Below are 22,798 nucleotides of genomic sequence, written 5' to 3'. Positions count from 1 at the left end.
CCCAGCAGGCCACACGACGAAAAGGGTATTAATATTTATACCATTTCTTGTTTTTCCTTTTACAGAACGGAGAATCACCGCAGTACGTCACCGACAGGCTGCACCAGTTCTCGGATCCCTTAGCGAGGTTTCAACCAATCAATGGTAAGTTATAAGTTCATGTATCATCACCGAGTCAAAACACGGGGTGTTTGAAACAAAGTCGTTCCGTTTTGGCCGAGTGATCTTCCCTTACCCAGTTACGCGGACGAATAACGTATCGTTTCAACCGCGAACTGGTATTTTCTAGAAAAACTGACGGACGAAGATACATCCGGACGTTACGTCCCCTCATAATCCAAGAGAATCACCACCGAGCCTCTGTTCAACAACCCTTAATCGAGCATTTCTCAAGTTTTAACCTTGTTCGCCGAAAAGTTTCCTCAGTTCAAGCATAACGTTCCATTCACTCGGTATTATAAGGTAGGCTTTAAAACTGACAAGAATCACGACGCATATGTAATACAGATAATTCTGCAGTATTTCTTTCCTCACTGATCGTGATATACGTAGCTGTACAATGACGTCACTGAACTAAAAAACCAGCCATGCCGTAAGATTTTTCGATTTTCGCGTTGCTCGGTAAGAAATGATCCATCGACAGAAATTTCAATGCATCGAAGGAGCATCAATCAAAACCACGCAGATCGGGACAAAGGTTGGTGATGGTGGTGGTGGTGGGGGGGGAGGCTACTGAAAAAATTGACCAAAAACTGGGGCATGAGCGTTGAAGAGAGACGCGAGCCGGCTGCGGTAGCGAGAAAAGGGTTATCTCTCGAATTGGGGTTTTGGAAAAGCCTCGGTTATGCGGAATCACGCCTCTTCTGCTTTCTCGCGTCATCCGTCCACCACTCTCTGACGAATATTGATGACCCCTTCTCAGCCGGCTCTCTTCTCCGTCTCTCTTCCACCCCGGGTGACAGCGCCTAATACCTACCTTACTTTCTCTAAAGAGAGAGAGAGAGAGAGAGAAAGAGTGATAGAGGGAGAGGAGGGGGGAGGGGCGGGTAATCCACCGATGGCTAATGAGTTCCACCACGCCCTGCCGATCCTTTTTTCAACCCTCCGGAGACAGGGGCAACGGATCAAACTGAACCAATAATCGCGTCTACGGGGCCAGATTTGTATGCGAAGATGGCAGCCAATCTCCCTTTTGGCCTAAGTATAAGGTGCGACTCGACAATTTTTTTTTGCGTCCGATCCCTCCTCTTTTTCCGGTTGCTCGTTTGTTCTTTCAGTCGCACTTTTCACGCTGATTTAAGAAAGAACATGCTCACAAATCGAGTCCCTAATGATGCTCGGGGAAGAAAATAAAAGTGACAACATCCAGCGAATTAGCGACTTTGTCATTAGAAATCTGTCTGTAAATATATGTAAACAAAATTAAAAAAGTGGAATCGTAACAAAATTATTAGACAAGTGTTTTAAATTAATTTAATTTGAACATACGTCTTGTCATGAGAAAAAAAAAAAAACAACAACAAAATTAAATCAACAAATTCGAACTAATTGTAACTCGTAATTCCGTAGATCGGATATTAGGGACATATTTTCAGAAATTGTTAAACAAATGTCAAATCTAAGTTCGGTTGCCTATTTTCCGGCGCTGAGCAATGAGTTTCGCAAAAAAAAAACCTCCAGTATAAATATATCAATTGAATCAGCACATTGATACGAGTTTACAGAATCGCGCAGACTCGTGCAATATTGAGTAAGAAATAAGGTCTGCAACAGGATGGTAGCGGAGAAACAATGTCCGGTCCGCTGTCTTCCCACATCAACCCTCTCGAAACCCGCAAGCTTTGCAAGAACGGGTAACAAGACTAACCTTCTTCTAGTTTCCAAAGTGAAATTATCAGCCAATTAGGGCGTAAAACCTCACAAGATGCAAACTGAGCGCCGTGAGTGAGTCCAACTTCGCGCAGTCCGCGTGGCGATCTCGGGAAAGGTTGCCCAAAAGTAAAAACAGAGAAAGAATGAAAAAATTGCTTCAATTTTAGAGCCGGCGGATTGAATCTTTCTCATCGAATATCATGAATGAGTATCTTCTTGAGCGAGCGTCTCGATTGCAAGTTTTGTCAATGGATACGGTATCACGGATGTGATAAAAACGCTCGAACGGCGAGCGGCTTGCGCTTACACCGTAAACGACTGCAAAAACCAATTCGTTCGTGTCTGTTGGCTGGCCGTGAAAAACCCAGCAGCATCTGGGACTTGCAACCAGCTGCACACTCTTCTTACAAAGCTCTTACAGCCGACTAAATTCTCCGGGTCGGTGACCTTTTTTGCCGTCATTGAGAGACCGTGAATCGTGTGCGTGACATTTTTTCTCTTGATCACGGTTATTTACATCAATGGAGATTCGATACTCGTTTATAACGGATCAGAGAGAAAATAGATATCGAACGAAGAGCTTGGATGTAACCTGTTGTTGAATTATTGCGAATATGCGGTGTTCGATAACGCGTATTACAAACGCATCGAGGCGGACGTTTGACAGGAATTTCCGGTGCAGCGAAACAATTATTACTGAAAAGGACCGTTAGCCGAGCGCCTAGTTGATGCGATATGCCCGTAGCGATTGGCACGCAATGGAAACCAAACTTCTCCGTATACTAAAGCATCGCACAAACGAGCAGTGAATTGCGATACATCGCAAGCTCTGTGTGGAGGAAATTCGCGAATATTCAGGGAGTACTCAGCCATTCGGATAATTCGGAGCTTTTAGAGTTTAAGAAATTTAGGTGTTCGATTATAAGTCATTCGGAATAACGTCGAATAACCTCTCGAGTTTTAACCAAGGAAACAGTTGAAGCGCGAAAAGTTCCTTCATCCAAAGTTTCGGTACGTTGCGGAAACCGATTGAAAAAAAAAATCATTACAATGCCTTGGCGGAACGCGGGTCGGTAGAAAATATATTCATTTTTCAGAAAAATCAATTGCTCGTCTCGAAGTGACTTCACGAGGATTTGATTTTCAGACAGTGAACATCGACTGCAAATTTTTTGACCCGTGTTCGTAATTTACACAATAATCGACAAAATAAATCGAAATATTCTCATCTTACGGTCATCATTTACCCCTAAACAGTGGTTCCTCTTCAAAGAAACTCCGCCATAATAGATTCCCGTCACAAGTGGCTAAGATTTTGCCGGACTTGGATACAACCGTCAACAGTTTACAGATTAAGCTGCTTGTACAAAACAAGGTTAAGTCTCTCGGAAATAGGCGATGTTTGGTCGGGTGATTCTAAGGGTGTTTCCGATTGTCGAGCGAGTGGGTCTGCCTACATCCGACTTGAAGACATAATCGTTCGGAGGGACGAGGGTTCATTCTCGGACTCAAATACCCGCGAGCTTGCAGCCCGTCCGTCCATCCGTCCGTCGCGGTAAGCCGTAACCGAAAAGAGATGGGAAAATGAGAATTCGAAGAGAGAGAGGGAGGTAGAGTGGAGTCGGAAAAGAGAGGAACAAACTTTTCAATCTTCGCCCGGTTTCTCTTCGTGTGTACAAAGTAAACAGCGAACACGAAGCGGCGACGGTATCCGCCAAGTTGGTCGCCGCTGTGTGTCCGGCAATCCAAGAGCAAGAGAGCGGGAAACTTTCTTGGGGGGTAATTAGTCCCTGCCTAAGCCAACCGTGACTGGCATAACTTTCGAGGTTGTACCTCGTCGAGTCAACGCGAGGGTGTAGGTGAAGAGACGGACACTGCCAAGCTGCGGGAAAGTGCACGAGAGGAAAAGCTCGGTCTGTAAGGAGAGGAGGGAATTTAAAATTTCAAATTCCCCTACTCGGGCTTGAATTCCAAACAATGAAAGTTCACGGGAACCGAGTCTACCGCAAACACGGAAGATGAGAATATAAGCGGCCTGCTGCTTGCGAGTATGAAAGAGAGAGAAATCGGCTATTCGGTTACCCGGCAGCGTCTCTGGGCACGGGTATTTTTAAACAGATTAATGTCCGTCTCATCCCGATGCTGGAAAGCTGAGACCGCAGAATCCAGATCGATATTAATGAGGTAGCCAGCCACACGCCTGACCGACACTTTACTTCGGCTATAACACGCATCGCTGCTTCATCCTCTTTCCAGATATATTCCAGCTGCAGGTACAACTTAGTTGCCGCATCGTCACGCGTTGGTTACACACCGAATAATCAGTCACGTGACTCCTGGGAATGTTGTCAAATTCACGTTTGTGTCTCGATAGTCGATTATTCCGAATTAAAATTAATAATAACAATAACAACAACAACAATAATAATAAATCATACGAAAGCGTAACAGGTAGAGAAAACGAATCGATCCTGTCGTAATTTATATTTAACATAAATGTCACCTACCGTAATCACTGGACGCAGGCATGATTGCGATGGACTCGAATCGCACGGCTTTTAAGGTAATTACTACGAGGGTTGGTTTTTGCTACTTGGCGGGTCGGCAATTCCGTAGGTCTGGAGGAAAGAAAAAAAAAATGTCGGAGTGACATGTGTCGCCGGTTTTCATTGGCAGACGGGTACGAACGAGCTGTCGGTGCTGTCTGTTACGTACGCTTCCGCAGATTGGATAAAATCAACATTCTTTTTCACCCCTTCCGCGGAATGTCACGCTTTTGTGTCGCAATTTTTCCATACCGTGAATAAATATTATTTCGCAATGTAAACAAAGCCCGAGTTACAGAGTCGAGCTTTGAATGTCAGGTGCAGCGGCCCTCTAAGAGCTATGAAATAATGGCATGTGGCCAGAAAAGAATGCGGGAGGAAAAAAGCTCGCCGAATTAGAGTCGAGTGAAAATACGCGACTGCAGCAGCGATCTTTTGACATTTAGAAAATTGCCAAATTTTTTACTGCGCGATTGGAAAATGCGATAAGAATTCTGGATCGAAAAGGTTGTCGTATATCATCTAGTTCAACAAAATCACGTCGATTATTAAAGTGGCAATTATCCAAGACAGCGATCAAACGGCGATAGTTAGTCATAGAACTGTCGCCGAAATAAAATAAAAAATACGAACATGTAAAAAATAATTGGGATTCAAGCGACGATTGAAAAATGAAAAAAAAAAAAAAATAAAAAAATGGAACAAAAAACGGGGGCAAAAATTGAGTTGATTAAATTTCTGACAGAACCGATAAACGTGAACTATAAAAGTCGATTCGATCACTTGTCCGGAGGAACATTGCAATGCAACCAATAAAAATAACGAAATTTAGCGAAAGATGAAGATAATTAAACCACGTCATTTGCAAGGATTTTAGTTTCATATGTACATATACTCGTTAATATTACAGTTTAGACCAAGTCTAAAAATCGCCGAGCACGGAAAATCATATGATTAAACTTGTTTCCCAAATTGGCCTCGATTGTCGCCTCCGATTGTGAGAGCGATCAATTTCTGTTGTCTAATTGGTCCGACAAGGGCGTGCGCTGTGTTCGTGAACCAATTTGTACGAGTAAAAATTTCTGAGAAAAGAAATTCATGCGGAGGGGATGAAAAGGCGATGCTTCACTCCGGGGAGGCAATGCTACGTGTATTATAAGAAATTACAGCCGCCTATGTATCATCACCGAGGTGGATAATTTTTACGCAATTTTTCTCTGAATATATTGCCCGTCATAAAACGCGGCTTACTCGAACAGCATCGTTTTTTTCCATTTCCTCCCCTCCTAAGATTCCTTAAAAAGCTACGCATTATATGGATTATAATGCATATATATATATATATATATATATATATATATATATATATATATATAATATATATATATATATTATATACCCGCAAGCGGTTTCAATTTTACTCCCTGGCCAATTTAAAAAACGGCTAATTGATAATTATACCGCCGACGAATACCGCGACAATTTATTCGCATTAGGCCGCATGGAGCGACGGAAAAAAAGGAAAAATCGAATTATGCGTTTCAATTTTGGCGCAACAATTTCACGCGGTATTACCGAAAACCAAGTGCAGTAAAGCGCCTTGCAACGAGAAGGATCCGAATCCGTGTATTATGTCGGCGTAAAACACCGCCAACAAGCCACTCCGCGAATTTATTCTCAACTGATAGATATACCGAGGGGCGGTGCTGAGATCTGCATGCCGTATAATTATTACTCTAGTCTGGTGATAAATTATTTCCTCAACTGGGTGTCGACTTTACGGCACGACACCGCGCGGTATTAGCAAAGATGAGGATAAAAAAAAGAATAAAAAAAAAAAAGAATAAAAAATCAAGTAAAAAAGAACAAAAAGAACGACTACACAGCATGAATTTTTTCAAAAGTTTTCAATCAGCGACGTTCAGGTGAAACGTGTCACGAAATGGCGGAATACGGGCCTTTGATTCTGTCCTTTATTGGTTCGGACGGAATTAACCGAAAATTCGTGTTCGATCGTTCGAATGAGTTAACATTTGCAGAGTGATATTTCCTCATGTTTTTCTATTTGTTTCAATTTTTGCGAATAAGATACGGGAAAGAAAAATAAGCATAATGCGTACATTATTACCGCGATTGAAAATTAAAGATCCAAAGGCAAAGACACGTGACTCGTATACGACATGCTCGTTGTATATATGTATGTATACCAGGTCCAAAGAGACGCGTGTGGGAGTCAAGGAATGAAATTATACAAGCCTAATAAATAACAACCGCATTTCGCAAGGTGGAAGTATTTCTGAGAGAGTGCTTAATTTTCCAACCGCACGAGCGTGATCTTATTTTTCCAAAAATTTACACTCACAAGTAGGTACTCGAGTACTTTTTTAGCTGCAAGAGAAGAAGTGATCCATTTTATTGATTAACGTCGTTGTGCTTGTCGACGAGTCGCAACAATCGATTTCAACCTAACAATCGCTGATAAAAAATCACTGAAATCCCATAACCGCGACATAATTCCACGAATTTACCATTCCTTTTTTGTTCAGAATTTCGTATAGGTGGAATGGGAGTTTTAAGCCGTTTTTTGCGATTGTGATACGTGGACGTCGATATTTGGAGCTAAGTACGTCAACGTCGAAATCGACCGGGACACCCCCTTAATTGTCGAAATTCGACTGGAGCCGAGAAGCCTGACGGGGCGTGCAGGTTCTATTTCCGTATCGTATTTGGAAAGGTTTCGTTTTTCGGTCGCGCTCAAATTGTGGCGGAATTAATTGGCCTATATTCCTGAAATAGTAACCATCTCTCTACTAGCGGGTAGTTAGAGTCGGACGGGCAAGTCTCGTCATGTCAAATTGCATCGGACAGGCGTTTCGATTCGTCATCGCTGAAAGCTGGAATTTCACTCGAGAAAGGAGAAATGAAAAGACAGCACTGTCATCGCAATTTGAATCGAATCGATGAGCTGCCGGCTCAATTCCCTGGGCTGATTGCGTTTGACGGTAACATTGTCTCAAGAGATACCGCTGCCTGAGAGCGAATTACATTCGACGCGTATCCTCGCGAGTAAAAAATTTTCTGGAAGAAAGCTTCGAAAGCCGCGGAGAATGCGATTCTTACGAGCTTTCAGAGGTCGTACAAGGTTTGGGGGCGTCAGTAAATTACGACATCGATTTTTCATGGTTTTCGACTTCCCCCCTCCTATTCCTAATTAGACGTGTAATGCGGTGAATTCAAATTCAAAATGTCAAATTTTACTTTTTCCATCTGACGTCATAATTTTTCTATCCCCACCCCTGAAACCAGTGACGTAATTTATGGACGCTACGTTTCGGCTGCATCAATCGGTCCGAGGAGCACAGAACGCGGTTCAGAACCTGTTCATCGAGTGTACGAATAAAACCGGAACTTTTCCTGGCAGACGGTTGGAGCTGTGCAGGTAGCCTTGGCACGAACTTGTCATTATCTCTTATTACCATCCGGACGATAGCCGAGTGACCGCCGAAGACGCGAATATTACACGAGGATAAATTGGACGGCGGGAGACGAACGCGCCAACTGCCAAAAATCTGACGAAGGGTAAAACGGCGGGCTTGTCGAGTGACGATGAAGCGGGCTGCAGATTGCACGTGCAACGAGCGCGTGTTTCATCTTCGTAAAACCAATGGGCGAAAAGACGATGGACCGGTTCCAAAACAAGCCTCGTTTGCGACGCGAGGTTCCTCCGATTTTCCAACCCCGTAGATCGGGAACACTCAATGCCGCGGAGCTGAGGCACGTTTCTCTGGCTTTGGCTTTGGCTGGGAAAAGAGGCCTCGTTCGTGTTCCGCGATGCAAATTTGCACCGCTACATAGTCCGCCTTTAGCGTTCAATGTACGGAATACGAGAACGAAAATGTCGCCTCTCATACCAGAGATACTCGTATAACTCATGGGACTCGGCCAAATCCAACGCTAACTAGCCTTTACGCAATGTTTGCCATGCTCTCGTGCTCTTTTTTCACTCTTGTTTACCTACTTAGTTTTTCTTCTTCCGTGGATGCAGTTGCACGATCGCGATTCTTTCCTAATTGCACACTCCATGGAAAGACTACAGAAAGAGAACGGCTGCAAACGATATTAGTTCGTCGTTATACTGTACTTCCGCACTGTTGTCAATGCGGAAATACTCGAAAGACGTTTTGGCGTACACGTATACTCACTTCAAAGTTTCGAGGGTAATCGAATACTTTTTCACCTCACATCGAATCTACAGCATCCAACATATTCACCATTCGCTCTCAAGGGTGACTCCAATTCCGCCGAACAACAAACGTTAGGCGCTTGGTATTTAAATTTAACACAAATATAGTCCGGACCGATAAAACTCTCTCCACTGACGGAAGGGTTCGTTTACACATCGGCTGAAGTTTTAAAAAACAGAACAGTGTTGATCGGACTGTGAAAAATTGCGAAAGAAAAGCACTTGAGCACGATGAGTTCTCAAACTCCGATAAATGACCGCGTCGGTAAAGCCTGATCGGAAAATGCCGCTCCACCTGATGTTCAATTAATTTCTGACCGAGCAAAGCTCCCTCCGAAGCTTTTGACCGGTACAACACGTCGACCTACGCTACTCGTCGTTTTCCGGTGTGCATAGGTGTAAGTATAATACAAGCGGTAGCGTATCGGAGGACAGTTTAGCGACGTGGAATCTCAGGATCAAAATAAAAGCAAACATTCTTCGAGTGATATTTATAGTATCTGGGTATCTGGGTATAGCGAGCATGAGACACAACAGACTAACACTGGGTGCGCCTATAGCACACTTCTCTGGGAATGACGCGTGTCGCCCAGCGGCTTCTATCTCGGTGCATAAATTTCTTTGGGGAGTAAAAATTGGAATTTTCGCTTTGATCAAAAAAATTTTTACGGAACCGAAACTGCGACGGAACATCGCTCAGTAATACGAGACTCGAAATCACAGGATTATATATTGACCGGATGATTTTACCTACCGTAGCCTGTTCGAGCCGGGGAGAAAAGTAAGTTTCCCATGTGCTTTGGGCAGCACGAATTTCATTTCTTCTACAGAGGAAATTTAATTTCATCAGGTCGCGAGGGAAAGTGTCCTCGTGCACATGGCCGAGAGCATCGGGTATATATAGAGAGAGAAAGCTGGAAGATATCACGGAAAAAGGAGCAAGACGGAGATCCGGCGAGCCGGGTTGAAGTCTAGATGGACGATAGGCAGCGGCGCGTGTACTAGCGGAGTATACACGAGTATGACCTATTAATACAACTTCGGATTAATTAGCGTTAATGAATACCTGGGCATCGGCGAGCGTGGAGCATAATTTAGTCGAGAAAGACAGTCTCCCTCTGTATTACATGAGTGGAAACAAACGCGATATGCCTGAATATGCGTGGGTAAAGCGAGATGGAGAGATTACGAAGAGAGACGCGAATGCTTGAGATACTCGCAAGCTCGGCAAGCGCGGCTTCTCTTCCAAGCTCCGACGACGGCCGATCTTCGACCGCGGCATGCGGCGTAAGATTTTGGCTCGGGCTAATTAAATCGCAAGTACGATCAATTTTTTTCGCCCGACTCTTCGACGCTCGCCGGCTGACTGCTCGGAGGTTGAGGGCTGAAATTTATCACTGCGAGTATAATCCGTTGTGCACGACCGAACGGCGACGCCGCCCGGATAGAGACGGGAGGAAGTCGTAACCGTCCGAAATACACGACGTCAAGCTTGTCGCACGTAGGAACGTACAAAATAGTTCCTCCTGCGGGCAGCGCTTTTTTACCTCCGTGAAGCGGAACCCCGGGTTGTGTATTACTAGGAAAAATTTGCTACCGACGAACCGACGACTCGTCGTCACCTCCGTCTTGCTAGAAAATGGAAGGGCAAAAGGAAAGCGAGAATTACACGCGTTTAATAGCGTCCCGTGAGAAGAACGGGAAGTAAAAATCATTCGGCAGTCTCAGCTTTTTTCCGTTTCGCAATTTTACCCGGTGTGCCGATTCCGCCGGCCGGTATAAAAGTGTGAGTGTAGTAACGTATAGGGATGGTGATATATCAGTTGCAGGGTGGAGGCGCGGTGGTGCCAAGTAATTTGTTCAACCGTGGAACACGGCTAGTGCAAACCCTGATTATTTTAATTAATGCCTGCTCGATCCGGCTCATTTCCCACGAGTTATTTCAAAATGGCTTCCATACCGTTGCCCCGGAGGCAGGGAAACTGCGGTAAACGTCAACCGACGACGAGAAAATCTCTCCAACTTGTAAGAGTTAGATTTCCCGGATTATTTTGCGGCGTCTTCCACGGCGATACAAAAATGTCAATTTACACCGTGCGTTAACAATTGGTCACTCAGAATCAATTAACCCTTTGAGGGGCAGTTTGTAATTCTCAATTTTGTTCATATTTCTAATATATTTTTACACTTTTTATACGCACGTAAACACTTTTTAGACTCTTGGTATACGCGAGTCATTAAAATATAATACAAAATTACAATGATTTATTTATTTGTACGTTTGTTATAAACAATTAACGTGAAAACACTCGCCTTTTCAACGGCCAAAAAATCAATTTTTCTGTAACGAATTTTAATACATATTTTTATTTCAGAATTTTTTTCCGCCATTTTGTGTTTCGTAATTCCGACTTCAGGATCGTAATCAGCGACCACGACAGCTTACAGATCACCTGAGATTTTTCAAATTTGTTCAGTAGAAAGATGTACCCCTCAAAGGGTTAATCGTTAGGGTAAAAAATTGTAACAGGGGGAATGAAATAATCGATTTGCCAGTAACTCGTAATTTCTGGTTCCATGTTACGTTTTCGATCGGATACGAAACACCGAATTCCGGATCTCAAACGGAGCTGGCAAGTTGAAACGATGCGCAAAATTTCAGCAGTTGCAGTTAGGCGAGAAAGAAGTTTTGAAAGATGTACGGGCAATTTACTCCAGGGGCAAATTTATGCCGCTGGAGCAGCGGCTGAGTGAATTATTCATTTTTAATCCAGCAATTGCTCAAGCTCTTGAGCGTTACAGTATTAGCAAATGTGCAACGAGCATCCGAACCTCACGGTTCTTACTTGGTTTTAAAAAATGCAAGAGACCCTCTCGGAGACGACGAATCGCATCGTGTGCACCTATCCCCGTGTACACGTGCACATACGTAGAGCCGGAGGTAAGAGTACCTACTTTAAGCTCGATCCGAGAAGCTTGCGCAAGTATTGTAACAAGGCGTTTTACCAGCTAAACAAAAGAGAAGCTCCGAGCAGCCTCGCCAGAGCTCGCAGCAAAAGCTCCCGAGCTTCAAACGTCAGGTATCCGTTAAAAACAAGCACAACAATTTCTTCGACTTCATTTTTACTCCACTTATAGTCGAGCACTTGCTGTATTACACATTTTACTGTTGTTCGCTGGCTAATTTTTTTTCCTCATCCCGAACAGCGTGCAAAGTTATTTTGTCAACAACTCGGTGAACGCGGACTGCAATTCCTCGGTAGAAAAGATTTATACTCGTACCGGTGCGACGCTTTATTCGATCAATCATCCGAACAAACGGAGGCGGAGAGTAAACGGTTAATAATTTCTTTCCCGCAACGAGTTCGAAGACAATCTACAGCTAAAAAACTTCACAAACATTTCGCTCGGGGTCCGTTAAACTTGCAAAATACGCGTCTCACCGCGTTGTTGACCGACGAATATGCAAACGGTTTTTCATTTCAAACTTCATATGGCTACCGAAAACGCGTGTTTTTATTTTTAAATATTTAAATTCGGCAAAGTGTGTATATTTTGGCCTGGCTTCCGTTGTGCTTAAGTCCTGTGTACATGGCGTCACAGCTACAACTTCTGCTGCTTGTATAGCGATGCGTCAAACCAATGTGGCGTAACAATTTATGGCACTTTCGAGGTGCGAGCTTACGTATACGTATATGTAATATACATAAACACATACACGTATACGTGAGAATATATATCAACGGTTGAAATTTTGCGAGGCTTCAAACGCTAAGTGCAGTTCTTTTATTTTTCCTTTCATCCTTTCATCCTTTCATCCTTTTTCCAACCGTTTTTCATTTCGTCTTTTCCTCAGCCACAACGCCCGGCGATGGCCCCGAAGCTTTCTTATCTGCCTCCGCACGCAAGCTCACCGCAACGTTAATTATTATGCCTCTCGATTTCGGAATAAAAAAAAAATAAAATAATATTTGGGTACCCGTCAAAACTCCCACGGCCAGATCCAAGGGCCGGGGCCATGTATCAGCGAAGAGATCATCGGATTAACAAATAATGCGTATACCTATGCGTATATTCGAGGGAATTCGTTCGCGCATAATTCAGCACGTATTCGCGTTCTCGTATTTTCAGATCCGCGGAAGCGAGTCCTCGAGATAACTTTCATTTATAAATACTTAGGCAAACATCGCGGTTCCTCGATTCCGATCGAATCTTCTCGTTAAATAAACGTTTTATCGCGTCCCTCTCAGATTTTCCGCCCCGAGCTCGATTTCACTTACGGAAAATGAGTAATTTCTCTGTATCGAGTATGAAATTACCCTCGATCTGTCAATTCTATTCGAACGTCAAAGCTCCGTGATATTTCTAAATTAATTTGAGTGAAATATTATTTTCCAACAATTTCACGGATGACTTGTGCCTGTTACCACTCGTACCGAAACGTTCTCCCTTCCCTAGCGTGAAACTGTTTCCCATGATGCATTATCAATGAAAGCACCGTGAACCGTCGAGGGCCTCTTTAAACAGTAAATCCCGCATCTGGAGTAATCCAATTTTGGGGCCGGTCGTTTGAGCCTTTTTACGTCGAGCATCTCTTCGACGAGTTTGGTTGATTACACGGGATAACCCGGGAGTTTCAGATGGATATAGGAAGAGAGAGAGAGAGAGAGAGAGAGAGAGAGAGGGAGAGAAAAAGAGGGGAACGAAGCTGTTCAAGGCAGACTGAGAAAATACGCGGCTGCTGCTTACTTTACGTGTACATACCTAACCACTCGGCAGAGTGCAGCGGTACTTATAGACTAGGAAAAGACGAGTCCTGGTTCCCTAATGCGTCTGCTGCCCTTCTCTTTCTCGGTTTTGGCTTAATGAGGTGAAATCAACATGTCGTTGTACTCGGAGTGGCGACGTCAAGCCGAGGACGACGAAGACGAAGCTCAAGGAGCTCGCAAATTGGCCCGGAACGTTTGAAGTCACGAGCGCAATTAACTTGTCCTATTCCACGTTCGGGGATCGCTCCGACATGCGCAAGCTCCGCGGCACCCCCGAGCTTTCGCGTTTATCCGATACGCGGCCTACCGGCATCGGGATTACGTACATCGGCGCTCACGAACTTTGGAAAACTGGCTGTAATTCCACACATCCGATATCTCTGAACCAAGTTACGCGTTACCGGTAACACTAAACCGTTATAGTTTCATACTCGAGGGATCTGAAGTCGCGCTCTCGGATTTACCGTGTCGACAAGAGCGGCACACAAACGACTAATTTACAAACCTATCCAACCAAGGTTATTGATACTCACTCTGCTTGCTTCTGTGAATTGTACGACTGTCAGAAAATGTTGTTGTCTGCTCTACGAGTCGTGAAGTTATGGAATAACGGAGAAGGAGGGAAATCAAGCCAATTCGTCAATCATAATGTTGAAATTGTTGGATCGAACCACAACGACGACAACTCCTAGTTATACAACGTTTTCATAGAAATAACAATACTGTCGGATATTAATTTCAATTAATGCAAATGGAAATCTTTCCCTATACTTACGGATTCCTGGGATATTGACATGAATTTCGTAATTCCCAGACGTAACTCCCGTATACTGATAAATGGATTTTTGTCAAAGTATAGTAAATTTAAGTTTCGTCTTATGATTATTACCTGATTGTATAATATTGTATTAAATTTGTTTATTATTCCAAGGCGCATTATTAGATAATGTGGTAAATGATAAAAATTTTACTTTTAAAGATTTCACGTTATTAATGTGATATATGTATAATGAATGAGTAACAAAAATCAAATCTACCAAAATTTATTTAAAAGTTCCCCATATTAATTAACATTTAAAATATGAAATATTACAAATGTGTCATTAGCTTATAATGTCGTATTGATAAAATCCGTCCGTGGACTGGAATATTTATTACAAATAATATTTGATTATTTCTACGGTTATTACTTAATACTTATACATCGAAAATATTTAAAAATTACGAGTATATAAAATATGAAGTCTATCGCTTCGTGTTAATAAAAAAGATAGAAACCTTGAGATATTAGCCAGAACGTCATATGAAATTTGTGTTATCCGTTGAATAATTCCAGAAAATAAATCGACTCCACATGTATTACACTGCCACGCAGAGTGCATTAAGTGGCTGACTACAACTGTAACACGATGTAGCAATTGATCACTTTTCCAGTAGCAATGTAATACATGTCCACATGACAGTATTGAACTGGAAACACTCGAAACAATTCACAGTACTTCCCCTTTCATGCCTACATCCCCAATTTATTTTTCCAGATATTCATGAATAACATCACCTCAGTCCTCCAGTTTGCGATTAAACAAGAGGGTAGATTGCGTAGGAAGTGATTCCGCAATGGTTGTTCTTGTTTCGGGCCAACTTCATATACCCGTGATCGCCCCAATCAGTACCCCAACTATTCTTGAGGATCCAGTAATCCGTGCCGTTTATATCAGTTCCGTAACCGACGGCCAAGACTGCGTGGTCCGGGTCAAGATCGGAACAATCGGGTTCGTAATAAATACCTGAAGGAATAAAAATGTTTCGATACTGAGTTGAATTGAAATTCGAAGCTGATGTGAGCTAAACCGCGACTTGGCATTAGTGATGACCGTGAGATATTCAACTGACTCTTTATTTTAAAAAGGTATTCACCAGTACCAATTTTCATTAATTCGAGTTAATTTTCTTTTATAAAATTATGAACAACCAATTACCTTCAGAGTAAAACTGGAAGCTTGCATGGGAAGCATCAACGGCAACAGCAACTGGGCCGTCGACAGCAATAACCTCCTGTAAAGTTATCTCATCTCCCCGATTAATATACGTGTAGCCAGAACTGGTAGCTCCAATCTTACGAGGTTCGTAACTGTGATAGAAAAGTGCACTTGTAAATTAATATTAGTTCCCCGAAAAAATCTCGTTACGGACATTTTTCATGCGCAGGTCGATCTTACGTACGCGTATTACATCCGTATGACAGAAAAGCACGGTATAATTTTTGTTTGCAATAAAATAAATATCGTTCAAAATCGAGAGTGAACGAGAGTTGCGACGTTCTTTGTAATATTGAAATTATTTTACGTTGTAAAATTGGTGCAGGTTTATCAAATTTTCCTTGATTCATGCTAACGATCGTCATCGGGGGCATCGGGTGTTTTACTCACCCGAATCAGTTCGAGAAATTAAGAGAAAAAAAGACTCATCTCGAAATGAAAACATGGTAGTACAAACTTACAGCAGCACGCATACGTTTAAAGCTTGAGAACTTGAATCACATCAATTATCGTCATTCTAATTACCGGCACGAATTTGTTTTTCCCTCATACGGGTAGCTCTCCTCAGTGTCAATCCCATTGTTCCGTATAATGTACTCGAAGGCTTCGGTCATCGTGCCACCCTCGCATCCATTGCTATCATACTTGCCAGCACAATCGATCAAATTTTGCTTACTCAAAGGCACTAGCTCTTTCGTTTTCCTGAAGATTTGACCTTCCACGGCACCAGTCTGCATGATTAGATTTGATACAATGTTTACTGCAATAACTGTGGACAACTTTCCCACTTCAAAAATTGTTAATGCCTTAAATTTAAAAATTTTTCTTTTTCATTTTCATTAAGACGGTATTATTTAAAATTGTTGCTTGGTATTTCACAAAATTAGGAATAACCTGCATGCAGGTACGATTGAATATTAAGCATTAATAATGGTGAAAAAATATTTGACGTAATAGTCGAGCTATTAATTCAAAATGAAATATTTAATTATAATTCTTTACCGACTCAATTGCTTTTCGTATTTTAACCCTTTCCTAATCGCTATATCATATTTCTTTTACTCATCTGGTATGGTTTCAATGTGTGATTACAAAAAAGGAACTCACTGCAGCGAACGCCCAGTCTGAACCACAGTCTTTCTGATCCATCACAGGAGTTACACCTCCCCTCTCTCTCCAGTCCACAGATTTGAAGAGGTATTCAGCATACATAGGTTGGACAAAAGTGGTATTGATTAGCTCATCCATGATTACTTGCCTTAGTACGTCGCTAACCTTGTTGAAGCCATTCATCGTTTCAGCGAATTCATGAATAAGCTGTAAAAGTACAGTCATGCCTTACGTATTGTAAAGAAATAACAACTGAAATTACTGATGAAATAATAAAAGTAATACTATTTTATAAATTTATGTACATTTTGATGTATACAAATAACCGAATCCGCAGAGAAAATCGATGTACAAATGATGTAAAAAGATATCTCAGAAGAGCACTAACCATGTCACTGTACTTGTTAAGTCCCAATTTGTACGAAACAACGCCGTGTTCATACAGGGAATTGTGTCTCATAATTTTAAGTTTATTGTGGATGAATACGTGCATTCTGAAATTTTCCTCCATATCGTCCTCATAATGTTTCTTATTCATCAGCTGTACAAAAAATATTACAGATGTTATAAGTTGGCGGCTGTGTAACATTCTTAACTAACAACAAGAATACAGTGAAGATAGATAATGAAAGGTATACTACAGGGATAAGCTTCATATTCATTGTTTCTCTTATTGTTGGTGCAGCGCACAAAATTGTTTATATTCCGCTCGGTATCAAAATTTCGTTCAGTAGAGATTATTAAGGTTTCTATTAGAACAATAAAGGTGGGTCAGTAATTTTTTTTTCCATTTCACTACTGTTTTACGTTATAATTAAAGCCTATCAGATATTGGTTATACAATTACAAGTGAAGACAAGATAATTGATCAATTTTTTTTTTTGAAACGAAGCTTTGTTAACTTTGTAAAGTATGTACCGATGATATAACTTGAAACAAGGCAGATCATTTAACATACAAAGGACTACTGAATATTGGTACAGCGACGTGTCGAAAGTTCTGTTTTTTCTCTCAACAAGTTGTCTCGCATTGTTTCAAATTAGTTTGCTATTGGTCCTCCACTTTCAAAAATAGGCCCAGTGGTTGGTCACAGTTATTTAATCACATAAATCGATTACCTATTCAATTATTAAAAAAGTAATTCAATCGCGAAAGTATAAGTATAAACTACGAAACAACTATAAGTAGTTATGTTAAAACATATGTGGTTACGAAAACTGCTAAAAAATGGTGAAAAATTTGGAATAAATGAGAAATTTTTGTCAATCGAAGAATTTTATGCTCACAGCAGTTTACGCTAAATTCTAATGATAGGTAAAAAACAACAAAAAAATGGCGGACTACTGGCTCATTTACTCTCTATATATATATATATATACGCAAATCGCAAGGTGATAGATCACATTAACTTTCGTATACGTCACCTTAAACTTGTCCCACTCTTCACTAACAAGGCCAATGGTTATACTTGCTCTGCTAACGGCGACCACACCCACCAAAAAGACGAGAAAAATCTTCATGATTACGCAGTTAACCTGAAAACATCATAATGTACATAAATAATCACCGATGAGAAGTCCACAATTACGCATTGGACAATTAACACGCATGAAACGAAGAACGCTGTGAAATTAAATAATCGTCCGTCGGGCGCGGCTGACTTTCCAGGCACAGCGATCACGTTTCAGTTCGTTCGTTCAGAATTTGTTCACTTAATTGCTTTTGGCTTTGTCACAAATAATAAGCATGTGTTTGTTTTGTTTTCTTTAAAGATTTCTCTACATATTTCCTCCAAACACATCCCTACGAAGGTAACTAATTTTTATGTTTGGCGTAACACAGTTTAGAACAGATTTTCGAAAATTAGCCTCTCAGGCACACCACGTCTGATCTAAAGAGTTTTTGAGTGATTAACGATAAGTTACTTTGATGAAAGTACCAAAACTGCCAATTTTCCTTGCTCTTTTTATTTGTTACGATTTAGCAAACGACTCGTATCGTTACGCCGTCTTACAATTCAGATTCAAAACCAAGTGACACTTTCAGTTCTCGGTGAGTTCTGCCAACCGTACAACGAGAGGATGGTACAACTTTTGTTGACAAACGCGATGAGAAAGAAAAGAAGGAAGTATCGGTTACGTTTACAACGGCAGAAGAGAGTTGGATTAGAATTAAGATTCTAGGATTACCGTATTATGAACCGCTACAGGTCATTCGGCCAGAGATCAACAATCATCTGTATTGTCCCAGACGACCCTTTAGTGGAGTGAGGGTATTTATTTTGCGATTAATCGTTGAGTAGAAGTTTAGAAAACACCTAATTATACACTCGCAAGTTGAGTATATTAAGTTTGGTTACAAGGTTACAGTATTATTATTCGTAGCAGTTTATGAATTTGAATTGTTGTAGTAGTGATGCTGATATTCTGCGTTGGCTTACTTGTACAATTTTTCAGAGTTCGAAATAGTTGCTTGTTAGATAGATCGATTTAACATGGAAATCCCAACCGTAAAAAAATGTGTAGATTGAAGATTGAGTATCAAACCAATTATAGTTCCTAATTATATTAATAAAATTGTGTTGATACACAACAATTATGGGTCAATATTATTTCATTGTAACAATAAACAATTCTGATATCACGGCAATATATTATTCCGTGTTAACGTTTCAGCCCTGATGGGGGCCCTCCTCGGAACAATTTTATTTAAAACATCTGTCACGAACAGAAATAATAAAATAATGTACAACTCCGTTATAACAAAATTAAACATGAATGGTTTAGATAATAAGAAGGGATGTTTATGCAAATATAAATGAGAGGAATTACCTGGTGTGGACTGACAATTTCAATTCACGAAGAAAAGGAACCACTAGTATGTAGTGAATGCGTTCGAATAATAGAATAAGAACAAAAAAACAAAAAAACACTGCGATCGCGATACGTAACTCCCAAACATTCATCGTTATTGTTCATTTAATAAAAACACACAGCGAACGTTTTAGGTTTGAGTCTGGAGCACTTTTGAACACGTGAAACGTCCAGTGTGTAGTGGGGGGAGATCGATATCGATCATTATCAGAGCAAACACAGAGTGAACGGGTTAAATGGAAACCAAAATTTGTTAAGAAGGTAAAATCGAGAGCAAGCTTAGTCGGTAATGGATAATCACGTTGGGTGTATCACAGAGGTTTAAATAATACTCAGATGTTCAATATCTTGTCTTCGATTGGCGGAATTGGGATGTGCAACAATATTGCACATTTCTAACAATAACCTATTGTAATACAATGGTTCAACGTCAATAATGCTGGCTTGAGAATAATTGAATGAATGGTCGAAATCGATGGCATGCCTCGTCAGTGCAGTATAATTATCCTCGTGTTCATGGATATTGCGTTTATGTTCGGTTATCCTGGTGTGTAGTTGCCTACTTGTTTGACCTATGTAGGGAATGTTGCATTGGTTGCAGGGAATTTTGTAAACTACACCAGAACGCATACCCGGGGGTGAGGGGTCCTTACCAGAATCAAACATAGAGGATAGATCATGTGCACATTTACCCACAAATTGGATTTTATACTTAAAGAATATTCTGTTGAGTGACTCCAACAAACCCGCAACGTGTGGGATGGAAATAAAGTTTTTTTGATCGACTTGTGCAACAGATGCATCATTAATTTTTCATCATGAAAATGAAAATTTAAATACCTTTGTGACCAGGTAGCCTTATGGAACCAATCTGTTTTGATGAGCTGGTTATCATTAATGATTAGAACATCCAAAAAGCTGATTCGATGATTAAACTCTATTTCAGAGGTGAATTGTAATCTCGGATGGAATTGGTTGAAGACCGATAGCATTTCTGCAACTTTATCAGAAGGAACAGCTGTGATTTAAATAAAATTGTTCCGAGTCCCCATCAGGGCTGAAACGTTAACACAATAAGAAAAAAAAAGTGTTTTGATGTCTCGACCTTCATATCCAAGAATAATATTATTCAACAATTCACCAAGGTCAAGAAAAAAAAGAAAAAAAATCGTCTTCAATATATTATTCCGTTTACAAAGTATTATGTAAACGAAATTATGCCAACGAGTTTATCGTGGGGTCACATCTCATTTTATTTTATTTTTCTCAAATTGAAATATCGATTCGCAGAATAAGGCTTCTATATCAAATCATACCGGAAGATTTTTTTTAATTTTGACTCCCTCTGGAACTCGTTCACTTAATTTTACTATTTTGAAGACTATGGATTATTTTTCACAAACTTTTCGCAAGTTGAATTTTGCTATCAATATTAAACGATCTGTCCATGTTGCGATATTTTTTCTATTATGAAAGCATGAGAGTATCCCGGATATAAATTAAGGGAATAGGAAAATTGATAATTTGACAGCAAGACATCCAAGTATTTATCGAATAAATTGAAGTATATTTAGATTTTAGATAAATATGTTCGAACTCACCAATTTACGTGATTACTATTTTATGCACAAATTGCGTCCGCTCAACGTGCCCTTCGCTTAACGACTGGCACAAAGCAGTCTTTACAGACTTCCTACTTCAACGCGGTATCGAGAAGACAGACTTCAGTGCGAATATCGAGTCACACGATTGGGCAATTTATTTTACAGGAAACCATGTGACTTGGTCACCTAGTCTATCTATTGCTCCTGCCTCCATGTCTAATCATTCTCACGAGACGCTCGCTACCTGGGATTGTTCTCCCATTCTTGATTTGGTTTGGAATAGGAAAATTTAAACATTTTCTTATCAATATTATCTCACTTGGATAATCACAGTGACCATTAGATGTATTACTGACCGTTACACAGGGAAATTATTATGGCGAGCGAAATGTCAAGTGAAATGAATTGGCTCCCCAATAATATGCATCTCGGAACATTGTGCTGACGCATATCTTGAAAGAGGGACGACGAGGAAAAATCATGAAGATTCGAGAATAAATATTGAATTTCCGCTCGAGAAACGATTGATTTCAGGCATTTCTGATGTTCATACTTTATAATCAGTAGAATTGACGTTTGCGTTCGGCTAAATCGTAAGCATTCGATAAAATTATATAAAAATAACCTGCTTTTTAGTGCAGAGCACTATTACCATGAGATCCAGGGAATTTACAGGCTTACCAACTATCGTTTAACTGCATTGCGAGTTTGGGAAAATGGCGGATTAATGGTTAGTTAGAAAGTTAAATCGTTGAATTATTTCAAAGCAGGATATTTTATAGTTATTGTTTGCTCGTGTATTTTATGTTTGACTGGATTTTTTATTCGTCTATTCTCGTACTATCCAAGCGTGGTACTTTCTGCTCTCTGTTACTTTATTAGAAGCAACCGTCAACGTGCAGCGCACTCAGCAGAGCGACCGTAAATATGAGTTTACTTCGACGGATCGAATTAACGCTTCGTGAAACTCGTTTTCGTCCGGTTACGAGTCTCTACAATAGCAGTTGTCGATAAATGCTACACAGCCCGTGATTCTTTCCTACGAAAATATGATCCTTGATTTTTACAGCCTACCGGCGCCATTTACAAAGATCCTGAAATTTGATTTGGAGAACAACGAAGGTGCCACTGACAGCGTGTAAAAATGGGGTTAGGCGGAAAATTGAGCTACTCGAAAGTGCGCATGCGCCAAGGTCGTTACACCGCGCTGGTCGGAAATGTATCACTTTACGCACGCTCAACAGATTCGAAAAATCGGAATTTACAAAACAATTGTTGGAAAAAATTCTAACCGAGGCTTCTGAACGGTCCTCAATTTTTTTCCACTTACAAGAACGTGCTTCTACCTACCATATTTTCTTGTTACTGGATAACTATCTCGATAATTGAGATTCTTTTTATTGCGACGTGTCGCGCAGTATCGTACTTGGTAATTCGTCAAATTCATCCAACGGCAAACCCCGCCATTCAGCAATCAACCCCAGAGCCTCCGTGAATGCTGCAAAATGGTGACCGAGAAGTTTGGCTGTCTTTGTTGGTTAGCAGGCGGGCCTGTATAAGCGCGCATAGATAGCGTCGTGCATAAATTTGTCGAGATTATCTGTACGTTCGGCGGTGGAGCTCGGGTGCGCTAATTATGTACACAGCGAAGCGGAGGATCCCATCTCGTGGTCCTCGGTCCGCGTATAATATAAGGCATTGCTGCAGGAGCCGAAGACTGATCCCGAAGGAACGGAGAAATC

At 41.0% G+C, this 22,798-nt stretch overlaps 2 protein-coding genes across 7 annotated transcripts in view; one reads left to right on the top strand and one right to left on the bottom strand.

The window, feature by feature from the left end:
* LOC107222397 (transcription factor SUM-1) overlaps window positions 1-22,798 on the top strand; it is a 62,280-nt gene that overhangs the window by 26,170 nt on the left and 13,312 nt on the right. Inside the window, exons 4-6 of one of the 5 annotated variants that reach the window (XR_006903763.1) lie at window positions 66-144; window positions 290-462; window positions 18,626-18,725. Coding sequence is in view for 2 of the 5 variants with exons in the window: in XM_015661764.2 (XP_015517250.1) it covers window positions 66-144; window positions 290-336 (126 nt within the window). In the remaining 3 variants the exon portion in view is untranslated. Of the gene's footprint in view, window positions 1-65; window positions 145-289; window positions 1,460-18,625; window positions 18,726-22,798 lie in introns of those variants that run through there. The other 4 variants (XR_006903764.1, XR_006903762.1, XM_015661764.2 and 1 more) reach the window with 4 other exon arrangements.
* On the bottom strand, window positions 14,458-21,169 carry LOC107222384 (cathepsin L). Of its 2 annotated transcripts, none has more exons than XM_015661736.2 (7): window positions 21,054-21,169; window positions 18,004-18,114; window positions 16,968-17,120; window positions 16,577-16,786; window positions 15,995-16,200; window positions 15,410-15,561; window positions 14,458-15,217 (listed from the first exon to the last, which is right to left on the bottom strand). In XM_015661736.2, exons 2-7 carry the CDS (start codon window positions 18,097-18,099, stop codon window positions 15,009-15,011), a joined length of 1,026 nt encoding a protein of 341 aa, XP_015517222.1. In that variant the 5' UTR covers window positions 18,100-18,114; window positions 21,054-21,169; the 3' UTR covers window positions 14,458-15,008. The 2 variants fall into 2 exon arrangements, with proteins under 2 accessions (XP_015517222.1, XP_015517230.1); XM_015661744.2 differs by lacking the exon at window positions 21,054-21,169 and adding an exon at window positions 18,519-18,653.

The sequence above is a fragment of the Neodiprion lecontei genome, chromosome 4 (genome assembly GCF_021901455.1).
Source record: "Neodiprion lecontei isolate iyNeoLeco1 chromosome 4, iyNeoLeco1.1, whole genome shotgun sequence".
NCBI classification, from domain to species: domain Eukaryota; kingdom Metazoa; phylum Arthropoda; class Insecta; order Hymenoptera; family Diprionidae; genus Neodiprion; species Neodiprion lecontei.
This window is presented reverse-complemented; position numbering and strand designations above follow the sequence as displayed.

Coding starts and splice junctions, on each gene's coding strand:
- LOC107222384 (XM_015661736.2), bottom strand. CDS start 18,099: ATGAAGATTTTTCTCGTCTTTTTGGTGGGTGTGGTCGCCGTTAGCAGA. Junction 16,787..16,967: donor TTAACAAGTACAGTGACATG/GTTAGTGCTCTT, acceptor GTACTTTTACAG/CTTATTCATGAATTCGCTGA. Junction 15,218..15,409: donor CTTCCAGTTTTACTCTGAAG/GTAATTGGTTGT, acceptor TTATTCCTTCAG/GTATTTATTACGAACCCGAT.